This window comes from Canis aureus, chromosome 1, assembly GCF_053574225.1.
Source record: "Canis aureus isolate CA01 chromosome 1, VMU_Caureus_v.1.0, whole genome shotgun sequence".
Lineage (NCBI taxonomy): Eukaryota > Metazoa > Chordata > Mammalia > Carnivora > Canidae > Canis > Canis aureus.
In genome coordinates, this window is record NC_135611.1 from 46,869,832 (window position 1) to 46,884,119 (window position 14,288).

Sequence of the window (14,288 nt, forward strand, 5' to 3'; positions counted from 1 at the left end):
AGTGTGTTGGGCTGTCTCTAGAAGTCTCCCTAATAATGTTCCTGTCCCTCTTTCCCTTCCACCCCAGTTTCTTTCTTCTTTGTCCTCTTCTCCATTGCAACCACCCCAGATGAGGTACATTTTAACCCTGTGCACCCCCATTCTTTGTTATCACAACCAGAGGGTCCCAAAGGGAGGTGACTGGGTGGCTTAGTGGTTGAGCGTCTGCCTTTGGCTCAGGGCATCATCCTGGGGTCCTGGGATCGAGTTCTGCATCAGGTTCTTCACAGGGAGCCTGCTTCTCTCTCTGCCTATGTCTACGCCTCTCTCTTTGTGTTTCTCATGAATAAGTAAATGAATTCCTTAAAAAACCAAAAAACACCAGAAAAGGGTCCCACAGGGCCCACAGGCAGGATGGGGGTCCTGGAGGCCAGCAGTCTCCTTCACTTCTGCCCTCGCTCCAGCCTCAGTACTAGCAATTTTCTTCGGTAGTGGAGAGGTTCACTGTGCTTCATTATCACCTCCGAAGTAGAAATGCTTCACACCACAGAATCATGCCCCATCTAGCCACAGAATCATGGAATGACTTGGCTGGAAAAGCACCTCCAAACTGCACGCCCCTCTCTCTTCCTCACGTAGTCTCTACCTTGGATTAACCTTCATCTACCATGGATTAACTGTAACAGAGCTAGGGATGACAAATCCTGAGATTCCAGCCTGTAGGAAATGGGATGAGGACCCAGAAGCCTGAACTGTCAGGATGGAAAGAAAACCTTTTCAATGTTTTTTTCCTTTCCATACTTTTAGCTTGTGAATAGGTGGGGCTGTTTACAAGGGGGTGCTCTGCTGTGCTGTAAACAGAATTTTCCCCCAGCCTCACAGCCTTCCCATTCACTGTACTGGGTCCTGCCTCAGCTCATCCTCTCTCTGGTCCTGTTGGCCTGGTTCTCCTTTCCTCTTCTTCTGCATCAAAGCAGGCCTTCAAGAAAAATAAAAATTAAATAAAAATTAAAAACACACAAAAAACAAAGCAGGCCTTCAGGAATGTATTCAAAATATATTCATAATATGGTGTGAATGGCTGACAAATCTTCAGGTATTAGGTGGTAGAAGCATATTTGCATTTTGTTAGGGCATGGAGCCTTTAAAGAAAGGAATAAATCCATAAATTTTTAATGGAGAAATGTTAATTAGGTAGCAGAAGAAATGTTCCGGATTGAGTGGAGTATACCTGGTTTTCCTGAAATCACATGACAGATACCTATTCTATTTAGAAATTAAGCACACACTCACGCCCTACTTACCTATTTAATTCCAGGCAACATGTCAAATACTATATATATATAGTATATATATATACTATATATATATACTATATATATATATATACTTTCTCATTTAATTCTTACCCCCAAAACCCCCCAAAAAGAAAAACCCATGAAAACATGCAAGATAGATATCTAGTTTTTTTTTTTAAAGATTTTATTTATTTATTAATGAGAGACACACACAGAGAGAGGTAGAGAGATAGGCAGAGGGAGAAGCAGGCTCCCTACAGGGAGCCTGATGCAGGACTCGATCCCAGGACCCCGGGATCACACCCTGAGCCAAAAGCAGATGCTCAATCACTGTGCCACCCAGGTGCCCCCAAATATTTATTAGTGTCTCATGTACATTCTGCTACCCAAAAAGTTAAGTAAATTGCCAAAATTTGCCCAGCCCATAAAATACGGCACTGTGATGTGAGTCTAACTTCTTTCTCCAGATCGGGAAGCTGTTACCCCGAGGTAACACTCCTTTCATGTGCTGGGAAGCAGTTTTCCTGCTTGCCTCCTGGGTTGCTTAGTTAAGGAACATATAGAGCTTTAAAAATCCTTTAAAGTCATCTTAAAAAGTCCTCTTAATTGTCTTTGTTTTTCTCTGAACTTCCCAGTTTGTGTATGTCATCCTCGTAATTATGTGCCCCAAATGAAGCACAGTGGCCTGCTCTATTTTCATTTTTCAGCATATGCAGGATATAAAAAATAAACAGCATATGGTGCAAAGTTAATGAGATAAAAAAATAAGTTCACTTAAAATAATCCATGGGCTTTTCTACATGTGTTCTTGGTCTGGCTTCAAAAACCACAGGAGTTTTACTATGCTTTAAAAAAGGGTGAATATTTGCATTGTTTCTGTTGAGGTCAGTGGGAAACCAATCTCACAGAATCAGCGCTAATAATCATGTTGTTTATAAACAAGTACCATGCTAAACTAGTATAGACTGAGACTTACTGTGATGGACTCAAGCATTAAACATATTCAAGGCAACTCTCTCTAGTTACAAATCTCATGCTCATGTGATACTCCTTTATTTTTTTAAAAGATTTTATTCATTTATTCATGAGAGACACACACAGAGAGAGGCAGAGACAGAAGCAGAGGCAGAAGCAGGCTCCTCGAGGGGAGCCCGATGCGGGATTCATCTGAAGAGCCTGGGATCACGACCTGAGCTGAAGGCAGATGGTCAGCCACTGAGCCACCCAGGTGTCCCACCCATGTGGTACTCTTTTAGCCTGCAAGGGTAATGAAGTCTTACCTAGAGAGGAAGTTGGGAAATCAGTTTCTCAGAGTGGTAGCCCTCTGAATATAGCTTACAACTTGTATTACCATAATAGGTCAACTTGACCTTTTAAGAAAAACTTCCTACACCTTTGAAACAAAAAGAAAGAAAAGAAAGAAAAAGAAAAAGAAAAAGAAAGAAAGAAAGAAAGAAAGAAAGAAAGAAAGAAAGAAAGAAGAAAGAAAAAGAAAGAAAAGAAAAGAGAAAAGAAGTTAGGAGTCCTTCCTTTATGGACTAGCCACAAAACTTAAAAAAAAGATTTAAAAAAGGAGTCCCTGGGTGGCTCAGTTGGTTAGGGGTCTGCCTTTGGCTCGGGTCATGATTTCAGGGTCCTGGGATTTGAGCCCCTCATGGCATCAGGCTCCCTGCTCAGTGGGAAATATGCTTCTTCCTCTTTCTCTCTCCTACTCATGCTTTCTCTCTCTCTCAAATAAAATAATTAAAAAAAAAAGATTCAAAATGACTAGCCACATAAAGGTATTGTTCCTTAAGCTACATTAGTTCTCTGCGTTGAAAGAAACAATTAATTTGAAAACGCATGTGAATAATTTTATTTAGATGTTTGTGTTCAACCCCAGAGTTTTTTCAACAATTAAGTGCTAAGAGCCCACTGTGGGTCCTGGATTGTTCTGAATATGGTAGAAGGTAGAAGAGAAACTTGAAGGTGGGGACTGATAACCTAGCTGATAACCTAGCCAGTGAGACATAAAGGGCTTAATAAAATAATAATATCTGACCCCTCCCTTTTGCCAGGCACTGTGCTCAGAGCTTTGCAAACATTATTTAATCCTCAGAAGCCCGGTGAAGTAGGCACTGTTATTTCCTGTGTTTTCTGCAGGATGAAATCAAGGTGTGTGTGCTTTACTGAGCTCTCGAAGTAGGAGAATTGTATGAGAAATCATATGCACTAGATCAGGTTTAGATTTTGTTTCCTACTTAAAAAGAAAAAAAGGGAAGAGAAAAAAAGAAAAAAATCCCAAACAAAGCAAAAAACATCAGTTATTTTGAAGAAGATAGAAGTTTTTCTCTTTCATAAACCAAGTCTGAAGGCAGATGGTAACTGAGCCAGCATCAGAGCTCCCGTTAAACAGAGTGACACACCTATCTCCAAGGCATCTGGGAAATGTAGACTTCTTCTTTTTTTTAAACAGGTGGTCATGTGCCCAGTTATAAATTGGGGCTTTGGGTAAAGAGAACAGATGTTGGGTAAGGGCACTTGCTTCTCTGCTGTATCTATGTGAAGTGCAGGGCACAGTATAGACACAATACATGTTTAGCAATAGTAACTATAAAACTCAAAGCAGCTTAGAAGTGGCTGGGTTTGTTGATTTAAATACAACTATTTCTAAAAATAAATAATAAATAAATAAATACATACATACATACATGCAACTATTTCTGCCTGAGGTTTTCCCTTTTCTAGATTGATGCCCTATCCTTAGATAGGGAAGTGAGTGAGAAGAAGGGAGGGCATGCGTGTTGCTCTAAACACTGCCCTCACCCCAGGGCTTGCGTCTCCTTTTCCTCCTTCAGGTATGCGAGGTGGCTGCCCCAAGGTTTGCAGCTGTGGAAAGGAGGCAGAAAGCCAAATCCACACAAAACAAGGAGACTGCCTGGGCCTGGGCATGGCCATTTCCCAACCTGGGATCCTGTTTTCTTCCTGCACCTCCTTTCAAGGACTACAAATGATAGCCTTGGCCTCTGGCAAATAGAGACGATCAGGGGAGCCACACTGCACAATTCCAGGGAACAAACAGTCATACTGCACGAAGGCGTCCGTTAGATGGAGGGCAACAAGCATGGCACCCGCTGATGCTGTGCAAACAGGAGGCCCTGGGAAGGGGAAGTCTTGACTCACCTGGTTCATTTGTTTCAAAGAGTTTTCCAAGGATCATCTCAATCTCACAAATTCCTAGAAACGAGAGAAGGCTCTCAGGCCACAAAATCTTAGCACTGCATGGATTTTCAAAACTCTGCGCTGTCTCTAGGTCTGAGATTCCATGATGAGAAATGTTGGCTTATCTGAGCAGTGCAGGGGTGGGGAGGGCAGGGAGTGGTATAGAGAAAATTAGGGTAGGATAGAGGGACAGGAGTGGACTGGATGGTGGGGATACAAGCTGGGGTTCCCAGCTGCTTCATACACTGGGCCAGGAAGGGGTAGGTGGAGGAAAAAGTGGTGAGAGAGAAGGCCCTGAGCCTCCCATCACCTCACAAACACATCTGAACTATTACCAAGTCTTCCCATGCCTCTCCTCACCATCTGTCCCATGGAGGCCCACTGCAAGCATGCATTTATGCTTCATGTGAATTGGAAAAAAACATCCCATCCTCTAGTGGACTCAGTCCCGTGCCAGGACTCAATGAGTGGCAAGTAAGATTCTGGCTGGACTGCAGCCCTCACTCATCTCCTTGGCTGGTTGCCCTTGAGCAGTGAACAATCTGCACATTCTTAAGTGGGGGGACCCGTTGGGGTCAGTTCACTTATCTCCATCCCCATGGTCCCTCCTGTCTTTATCCAACTTCACCATCTCTCATCTCTCACTTGGACTGTGCTTCATCATGACAGATAACCCAGAGAGCCATTTACAGTCTCCAATTTCGCCTTTGGTGTTGTCGCCAAGTAAAGTTATACATTTATTCCTAGAGATACAATGACTAGATGAAAAGAGTTTCATCAAATTGTTTTTAAACTTGTAGTCTATCAACAGATCACTCGGCTGTAGGGCACTATGAATTAATTAAAAATGAGTCCTAGAATTATTCTAAGTGTAAAAAAGCGCATCAGGATATTGCATTGTGTTTTAGAGGCTGACTACATTACATTTAAAAAAATGTAAACATTAAGGGGTGCCTGGGTGGCTCAGTCGGTTGAGTGTCTGTCTGCCTTAGGCTTGGGTCATGATCCTGGGGTCCTGGGATCAAGCCCCGCGTCAGGCTCTCTACTCAACGGGGGGAGTTTGCTTCTCCCTCTCCCTCTGTCCCTGGTCATGTGTGCTCTCTCTCCCGCTTACTCGGTCTTTCAAAAAAATAAAACTTACAAAATTGTAAACATTAAAATAAATGCATTTTTATGATCCTTAGTATTTCTTCTTATCATAATCCATTGGGAGCCTAAAGAAATGAAGGTGGTCAAGCTTCCCCATCCTGAGAGGTGAGCCTGGACTTGAGACAGTCCCCTATTCCACATCCTTTCTGCTCTGGCTCCACCTCTTCCCAGCAGTCAGTGGGTTCTGTGACTGGATGCAGTCATGTCAGCCCACTGCTCACATGCTACACTTACTTAGAGCCCTGATCTTGGAGTACAAGCTCCGACCAACCTGGGCTGCCGGAACCTGCACAGAGGCACCCAGTCTGCTGTCTACCCCACTGGCCTCCTGGTGTCTGGGATGCCCTTTCCCTTCTTTCTCTGGTTTTCTCCCACCTTGCAGTTTTCAGCCCAAGCCATCTTTGCCCTGCCTTGGTCAGACTTCTTCGTTTACTGCCTTCCCATAACTCTGTATCTTTCCTCAGAGCGTGTTATCTCTGTGCAATGATACGTTCATTAGTGTGATCACTTGTCTAGCAGGTTCACTCAATGTGGGAAGTCCCCCCTTTCCTTCTCTGCACCCCACCCCACTGCGATGGCTGCGGAGCTTAGCACTGGGCCCGTGCAGAGTAGGCACTTGGCAGTTACTTGCTGAATGAATGGGGCTGAGCCAAGAGGCCACCTTCCCAGCTGCTCCTTGTGAGTTACACTTTGGGAGGAGGGAAAACTTAACACACAGGTCCTTGAGAAAGCAGGTCACCAGCACCAGAGAGAAGTGTGGCTTGAGAGAGGAGACATCTGAGGGTCAGAGTAGATGTCAAGGATGGCCCATTGAATTTTAAGGCCTACAGCAACACACCACAATGTGAAAATTTCCTTTAACTTAGGGAGAGAGGAAAAAAAAGATTTATGCTTAACAACTCGGATGTTTTTAGAGGAATGCACTGATAAGCAAATTTCTTAATGAAATTGTCATTTTGTGTAGGGATGCACATAACCACGTCCTTTGTCCCTTACCAGAACAATCAGGCAATTGTCAATAATTTACCCTTAAAGGTGCCCACTGACTGTCTTAATGGACTGGGGACAAAGCAATGGGTAGAATAAAAATCACACATGCATTGGGGCTCCTGGGTGGCTCAGTTACTTGAGTGTCCAACTCGTGGTTTCCACTCAGGTCATGATCTCTGGATAGCAGGGTTGCAGGATGGAGTCCGTGTGGGATTCAGCATTCAGTGAGGAGTCCGCTTGTCCCCCACGTCCCCCCTCTCAAACAAATAAAATTAAAAAATAATCACACATGTACTACATCAATGCACGAGTTGTTTGTAATTTATTGTGCTTGAAGAGTAGTTTTACTTTCTAAGTTTATGTGTACTATGAAGCAATTAATCACATATGAGAAAGACCCAGAAAGGCCTCAGAGAAGTCACTAAAATCTTTCTTTCCAGAAAATTAAGGTGTTTTGCTCTCCAAATGACTTACCTTTGTATTCTTGATTATTATACATGATCTCAAATAGGTTTACTTCTCAAGTAGTTACTTAAAAGAACTATAGTGGAGCTATCTATAAAGTGTCTTTATCCACACAGCAGGTTATCAGTGATAGAGGCCATACAGATGATTATGTGACATGACATAATTGTAGAAGGAGAGAGTATTGAAATGCACCTGTAGGTGCCCACCTGTAGGTGCCCAATAAGATTTTGATGGGAATAAAATGAAAGAAATGTCATCATGCACATATCTGTCTAAAAGTAACAGAAAATCTCTAATCTAGGCTGTAGTAAAAATATTTATTACACAGCATTCAAAATGTGGATGGTCAAATGTAAGACAAAAAGTACAACGTTCTAAAATGCCAATAAGGTGTTTTTTAATGTATTTCACTGAAGTTACTATGTTTTTAAGGACTTGAGAGAGAAATTGTTAGTACCTTAATGGTAAATTTGATTTAAGGTTCTGGAAGTCTAGCCCCAACAGTGGTGGTGGTGGGTTCCCAGTGTTATGTCTGAACTGTGCCAGATTGAGGATTAGGGCGAGGTGCCTGGCTGGTGGCTGCCAACAAGGCATAGCTGCAGGGAATGTTGTTGGGTGGGGAAGTCTGAGCTTGCTTCTTTATTAGCCAAACCCTCTATGATATTTCAGGGCAGCCTTGCGTTTGTCTCCCCTATTGAGGACAGGGCCAAGATAATAATAATTATCTTCTTATTCTCAAAGCATGTCACAAAGTAGGTTCAAGATAAATTTGTGAAATAAGTGTAGTTTATTCCCATCCAGGTTTATTATCCATGCTATACTGTTCTTACTAAGTACAATGGTGCTACTATCCGTCAGAGTCCCCAAATTTATTTAAAGTATTTTTGCCTAGATTTTTTCTCAAATTCTAATTGAAAAGAAATTCTAATTGTTTGCCTCCTAAACTTTTGGACCACTGTTAATTTGCATAGTTGTTTCAAATCAAATGCTATGTCCCATATCTTGCGTTTACTCAGTTATTCACTGCTAACATCTAAATCAGAGAAGTGAAAAGGACAATTGTTTAGTGCTTTTTAAAGTCCCTGCCCAAGATCAGTAGGGAAATCCCATTAGCTCCATTCATCGCATTTCTCATAAATCTAAAAGGAAAGCAAGTATCCAAAGCCTTATTCTCTAATAGTTCTTATTTGTAAAACCTTGACAGGGCTTTATTCTAAATTGCTTCCAAATTACATAAAGAATACTGAGGAATATGATGGTTAGTGAATCGTGATAGTTTCAGTTATCGAATAAATAACCAGAATAGTAAAAGGGGACTAATCTGAAAGCAAACAGAATGATGGGCTACGACGACGATGAGGCAAAAAGAACAGAGCTGTGGCATTCTTCAACTACCATCTGGCTCAATCCTCTTGAAGTGGGCAAGTTGAAGAGTCTTTTATTCGGAGCCCAAAACTTCTTCAAAAGGAGTATTTAAATATTAGTATTTTCATATAGTTAAAAAAAAAAAACCCAAACCCAAAACAAACCAAACCTTTTTGTCGCCAAAATGGAGTGTTTAAGAAAATAACGGGTAATCTTCTGGCTAAACAGGAGGGCTCAGGGCAAGCCGTGGGTGGGACGGTGGCGGCAGGGGCACGGTGGCCATTTGCCAGCTTTCGGGTCTTCACCTCCGTTGGTTTGCGGTCGGAGCGACTTATTAAAGTTGTCATCATTGTTTGAAATTACACAAGAGGTGTAAAAATAAGGACTTCGTCGGGAAAAATGTACCTGTTACTTTCTGAAGGGCCTTATTTCATCAAAGGAAACAATAATGGTAGCGTGGCCATATAGGATAATTGAGGCAAGTGATACAACAGAATTATCACCTCTGGTTCAAACTGTGCTTTTTTTGTGAAATGTGAACCTGTTTCATCACTTTCTAACAGACCCCTGACAGTCCCTGTTTTTGTCTATGAAGCCATGGATTTTTAAATGAAACTCTGAGAGGCTTTTATTTTGTTTTCTTGAGAAGGTGTGTTTAAAAACTAAGTTGAATGAATAGGAGCCCACTACTTATCTTCAGCAAGGGTGCTTTAAAAAAGGTATTTTAGCATTCTCTGTGGTTTAAAAGACAAAACCAAGTCCTGCCGGCTTTGTGTTGTGCTTCTCTTTACAGACTGCAGTGCCTTCTGTCTGCTTTAGGGTGTGGCATCTGCCATTGGGGAGGAGAAACTGGCATGTGTCGCCTTTTATAGCAGGCTGATTTCATTGTGCTGGGGGCCTCTATTTCATAGCCTCTTGGTTCCAATCTTCTACTTGACTTGCTGAAACAAATGGAATTAAAAGAGATCTTGACATATATTTTTTTTCTAGTTCCATGATTTTTCTATATGAAAAATATTTCTAAGAAAAAGGCCAGAGAGCTAAACTTGGGTGACTCATGTTTCCCTCTCAGGATTAGTTGTGAAAATAAGCCACAAGATATGGCTACACCTGTTTAAATTGACTTTGACGTATTTTATCAATTTGGATAAATGCTTTCGTGTGACTGTATTATGTATATGTTTAGTTTGGGTCTAAATGTCTAAAAGCATAAATGTGTAGCTGATTTTAGAATATATGTGTTCACACACGAAACAGACATGTATTTATAGTTGCATATGAAAAACTTTAAAAATTCAACTTTTGTGGTGTACTGTGTATAATCAGTACGTATTTGAATGTATAAAGGGGGAAAATCCAGGAGAAAGTGTCAAAAAGGCACACTAACAAAGATGTAGTATTCTCTTGGCAAAAACTGATGAATGATTTGGCATGAATTCATCTTACAGTTCTGTTAGTCTCTCTTACACACAATGATATAACCCCTGTTTTCCAGCTGTTCGCATGGAATTGCGATTTGTTGTTTGTACACTCTATAATGACCCTTGGGTGTGCACCTGATTCCCCTCCCCCACCAATTAGCCACCAGTTTTTCCCAGCCATCTTTTTCTATTTAGTCATTAACATATTTGCACTTGTGCAAGCAAATAAAAATAACCGCTGCAGTAGAAATAAACTAAAACGATCTTTATAAAAAGCTGAGGGATGAAGGGACTTTAGAAAACTATGTTCTCCCACATGTATCCTTTCAGTTAGTGTGACCTCTTGGAAAGTTCTGGTTTCAAATGCTTTCTCTCCGTGGAAACGAGTTCCACACTAGTACAAGTGAGGCACTGCTTAGGTTCAGAAGGCCTGCTTGAAGATATCCACGAGGTTACCAGGTGATGAATTCACAATAACAAAAACACTTAAAACACCCTAAAGTGACAGAAGAGTAGGGTATTCTTAAAGGAACACGGTCCGAAACATTTCTGCTCTAGGGCTAGATCTGACCCATCTCCATTACTACTGATCTTATATTTATTGGGCATAACACGTATTTCTTTTAGTTTTGTTTCACATTGCTTAGAGATGAACTCCTATCCAGAGGGTTAATTGTGCACATTAACCTCTGAAATATGATGAAAGGCGTCGTACAGATTTATGAAGACACGAGATAAACTTCAGCTGTCCCTATTATGGCACCGATAGTTAAATTTCCATGTGCAAGCTGGAGCAGAGCACACACCGGTCTACTTATTCGAAGACTTTCCCTTTAGAGAGAGGATAGAGAGAGACAAGCGCCTGTCGTTAAGAAAAATGCTCCTCTGGGAATACTTTTGCGTCTGTAGGCACTGCTAAGCCTACAGGCATACAGAAGGTGCCTGGAAAGAAGAGTTACGTAAACGTCCTCTTTGGGGCAGGTGCGGTCCGTCTCCGCACTTCCTGGGCGCTTGCTGTGTCCAGGACACGCACTCCCCGAACCCACGCGGCCGACCTTCCCCGAAACTCTTTCCTCCTCTCGCAAGTTTTGGAGAAGTTGTGGGAATTACACCGATGGCCCCAAATCGAGGCAGAGCGGCTAACGTTCTGGGGGAAAAAAAAAAAAAATTACATAACTCCTGGGAGAGGCAGTGCTGCTTTTTTTTTTTTTTTCCTTTTGCACGGATCGCCCAAACCTTTTGCTCCTCCGAACCCCGGAGGCCAACCGACAACTTTGTCCCCCAGCCCTTCTCCCTCTTTTGTCTGCTCGTCAGACTCGTTTTCCACCTTTGTATCGTTCCTTTTAGACGTGAAAACAAACACGCGAACGGCCGGTTGGCAAGGAGACGGGGCGCGAGGGGAGAAAGCGCAGCCCGCCGCCGCCCCAGGCCGCCCCAGCCCAGCCCGCCCTGCCCGGGGCGGCGGTGCGCGGGGCGGCGGGCGGCGGGGCGGCCGGGGGCCCGCGAGGCTGCGCCCGGCGGCGGCGGCGGCGGCGGCGGCGGCGGCGGCGGCGGCGGGGGGCGGCCCGCGCCGAGTCCAGTCCGCGTTTTGCGAGTGCACGCGAGCAATCAGACAGAAGTGGATAATAGTTGCTCGGGCTCGCTCGGCTCCCTCGCATGCCGGCCTGGGCCCGACAGGCTCAGTCAGTCGTGTATTTACCCATATCCGGGTTAGAGAGGAAAAGAGAAAAGTTTCATTTAAACCTGAACTAAAAACTTTGACCATGAAATCACACAGCGGGAGCAGGCCCAGACCGTAAGGCGTGACGCCCGGTTCGGCTCCGGCGGGGCCTGCGGAGGGGGAGGGGGCCGCTCGCCTCCCGTCGGGGCGTGTGGATGCGCACAGGAGGGGCCGCCGACTAAAAAGTGGGTTTTATTGTCTCCCCCCGCCCCCCGCCCGGCCTCGCCACGCCGCGGCGATCATGGCCGCGCGGGCAGCAGCGGCGGCGGCGGCGGCGGCGGCGGCGGCGCGGGCGCGGACGGGCAGCGGCGAGCGGCGGGCGCCCCCCCGGCCGCGGCCGGCGCCCGGGGCCCGGGACCTGGAGGCGGGGGCGCGCGGCGCGGCGGCGGCGGCGGCGGCACCGGGACCCATGCTGGGGGGCGGCGGCGACGGCGGCGGCCTGCATAGTGTGCACCACCACCCCCTGCACCCCCGTCACGACCTGAACATGGCCCATAACGCGAGCACGGCGGCCGCCGCCGCCAGCTCTCACAGCGCCAAGAGCGGCGGCTCCGAGGCGGCTCTCAAGGAGGGTGGAAGCGCCGCCGCGCTGTCCTCCTCCTCCTCCTCCGCGGCGGCGGCGGCGGCGGCGGCGGCGGCGGCGGCGTCCTCCTCTTCCTCCTCGTCGGGCCCGGGCTCGGCCATGGAGACGGGGCTGCTCCCCAACCACAAACTGAAAACCGTTGGCGAAGCCCCCGCCGCAGCGCCCCACCAGCAGCACCACCACCACCACCATGCCCACCACCACCACCACCATGCCCACCACCTCCACCACCACCACCACCACCACGCACTACAGCAGCAGCTAAACCAGTTCCAGCAGCAGCAGCAGCAGCAGCAACAGCAGCAGCAGCAACAGCAGCAGCAGCAGCAGCAGCAACATCCCATTTCCAACAACAACAGCCTCGGCGGCGCGGGCGGCGGCGCGGCTCAGCCCGGTCCCGACATGGAGCAGCCGCAACATGGAGGCGCCAAGGACAGTGCCGCGGGCAGCCAGGCCGACCCCCCGGGCCAGCCTCTGCTGAGCAAGCCGGGCGACGAGGACGACGCGCCGCCCAAGATGGGGGAGCCGGCGGGCGGCCGGTTCGAGCACCCGGGCCTGGGCGCCCTGGGCGCGCAGCAGCCGCCGATCGCCGTGCCCGGGGGCGGCGGCGGCAGTGGCGGCGGCGGCGGCGGCGGCGGCGGCGGCGGCAGCGGCGGCGGTGGCGGCCCCGCGGCCGTCTCGGAGTTTAATAATTACTATGGCAGCGCTGCCCCTGCTAGCGGCGGCCCCGGCGGCCGCACTGGGCCTTGCTTTGATCAACATGGCGGACAACAAAGCCCCGGGATGGGGATGATGCATTCCGCCCCAGCCGCCGCCGGAGCCCCCAACAGCATGGACCCCCTGCAGAACTCCCACGAAGGGTACCCCAACAGCCAGTACAACCATTATCCAGGCTACAGCCGGCCCAGCGCGGGCGGCGGCGGCGGCGGCGGCGGCGGCGGCGGAGGAGGAGGAGGAGGAGGCAGCGGAGGAGGAGGAGGAGGAGGAGGAGGAGGAGGAGGAGGAGGAGGAGGAGCAGGAGCGGGAGCTGTGGCGGCGGCGGCCGCGGCGGCGGCAGCAGCAGCAGGAGGCGGCGGCGGCGGCGGCGGCGGCGGCTATGGGGGCTCGTCCTCGGGGTACGGGGTGCTGAGCTCCCCCCGGCAGCAGGGCGGCGGCATGATGATGGGCCCCGGGGGCGGCGGGGCCGCGAGCCTCAGCAAGGCGGCCGCCGGCGCGGCGGCTGGGGGCTTCCAGCGCTTCGCCGGGCAGAACCAGCACCCGTCGGGGGCCACCCCGACCCTCAACCAGCTGCTCACCTCGCCCAGCCCCATGATGAGGAGCTACGGCGGCAGCTACCCCGACTACAGCAGCCCCAGCGCGCCGCCGCCGCCGCCGCCGTCGCAGCCCCAGTCCCAGGCGGCGGCGGCGGCGGCGGCGGCGGCGGCGGGGGCGGCGGCGGGCGGCCAGCAGGCGGCCGCGGGCATGGGCTTGGGCAAGGACATGGGCGCCCAGTACGCCGCTGCCAGCCCGGCCTGGGCGGCCGCGCAACAAAGGAGCCACCCGGCGATGAGCCCCGGCACCCCCGGCCCGGCCATGGGCAGATCCCAGGTAACCCCCGCGCCGGCCGGGCCTGCTTCCGCCGCGGCGGCCTCGCCGCGCGCCTCGAGCCCGACTTTCTTTCTTTCCGCGTACTTTTTCCGCGTCTTCTGCCGGGGGGGAGGCGGGGGCGAGGCGCCCAAAGCCATTTTAACTCGCGGCTGCCTCCCTCGGAGGCTGGGCGGCGCGCGGCGCCCGAGTGCGCGGCGCGGGGCCCGGGGGCCCGGGGAGAGGGTCGCGCCGAGGCCCGGGACGCCCGCCGGGACGCGCGGCCGCCCACCCCCCCCCCCGCCCCGGGCGCGGAGCCGTGCGCGGAGCCGGGGACTGCGCGCCCAGGACGCGGCGTGGGCGCCGGGGGCGGCCCGGGCGGCTTCGGTAACCAGATCGGCGCTCCCGGCCCGCCGGGTCGAGGGAGGAATATTGACCCGGTCTCCTCGGTGAGCGCCCACGACCAGCTTTAACTGGGAAAAGAACGAGGAACTTTGTCCTACCTCCAGCCACACCGCGTTCCCTCTTAACCTGCAAGGTGAAGGCAGAGG

At 49.2% G+C, this 14,288-nt stretch overlaps 1 protein-coding gene and 1 long non-coding RNA gene across 15 annotated transcripts in view; one reads left to right on the top strand and one right to left on the bottom strand.

The window, feature by feature from the left end:
• Window positions 1–6,920: 6,920 nt before the first annotated feature.
• On the bottom strand, window positions 6,921–13,580 carry LOC144314259 (uncharacterized). Its single transcript, XR_013380083.1, has 2 exons — window positions 13,470–13,580; window positions 6,921–11,018 (listed from the first exon to the last, which is right to left on the bottom strand). It is a non-coding gene; the product is annotated as an uncharacterized LOC144314259 (long non-coding RNA).
• The window catches only part of ARID1B (AT-rich interaction domain 1B), a 436,905-nt gene continuing 434,087 nt past the window's right edge, over window positions 11,471–14,288 (top strand). For 11 of the 14 annotated variants that reach the window (XM_077898062.1, XM_077898100.1, XM_077898070.1 and 8 more), the window contains exon 1: window positions 11,818–13,761. In XM_077898062.1, the coding sequence (XP_077754188.1) occupies window positions 11,833–13,761 (1,929 nt within the window). In that variant the 5' untranslated portion in view covers window positions 11,818–11,832. Of the gene's footprint in view, window positions 13,762–14,288 lie in introns of all 14 variants that reach the window. The other 3 variants (XR_013380082.1, XM_077898158.1, XM_077898153.1) reach the window with 2 other exon arrangements.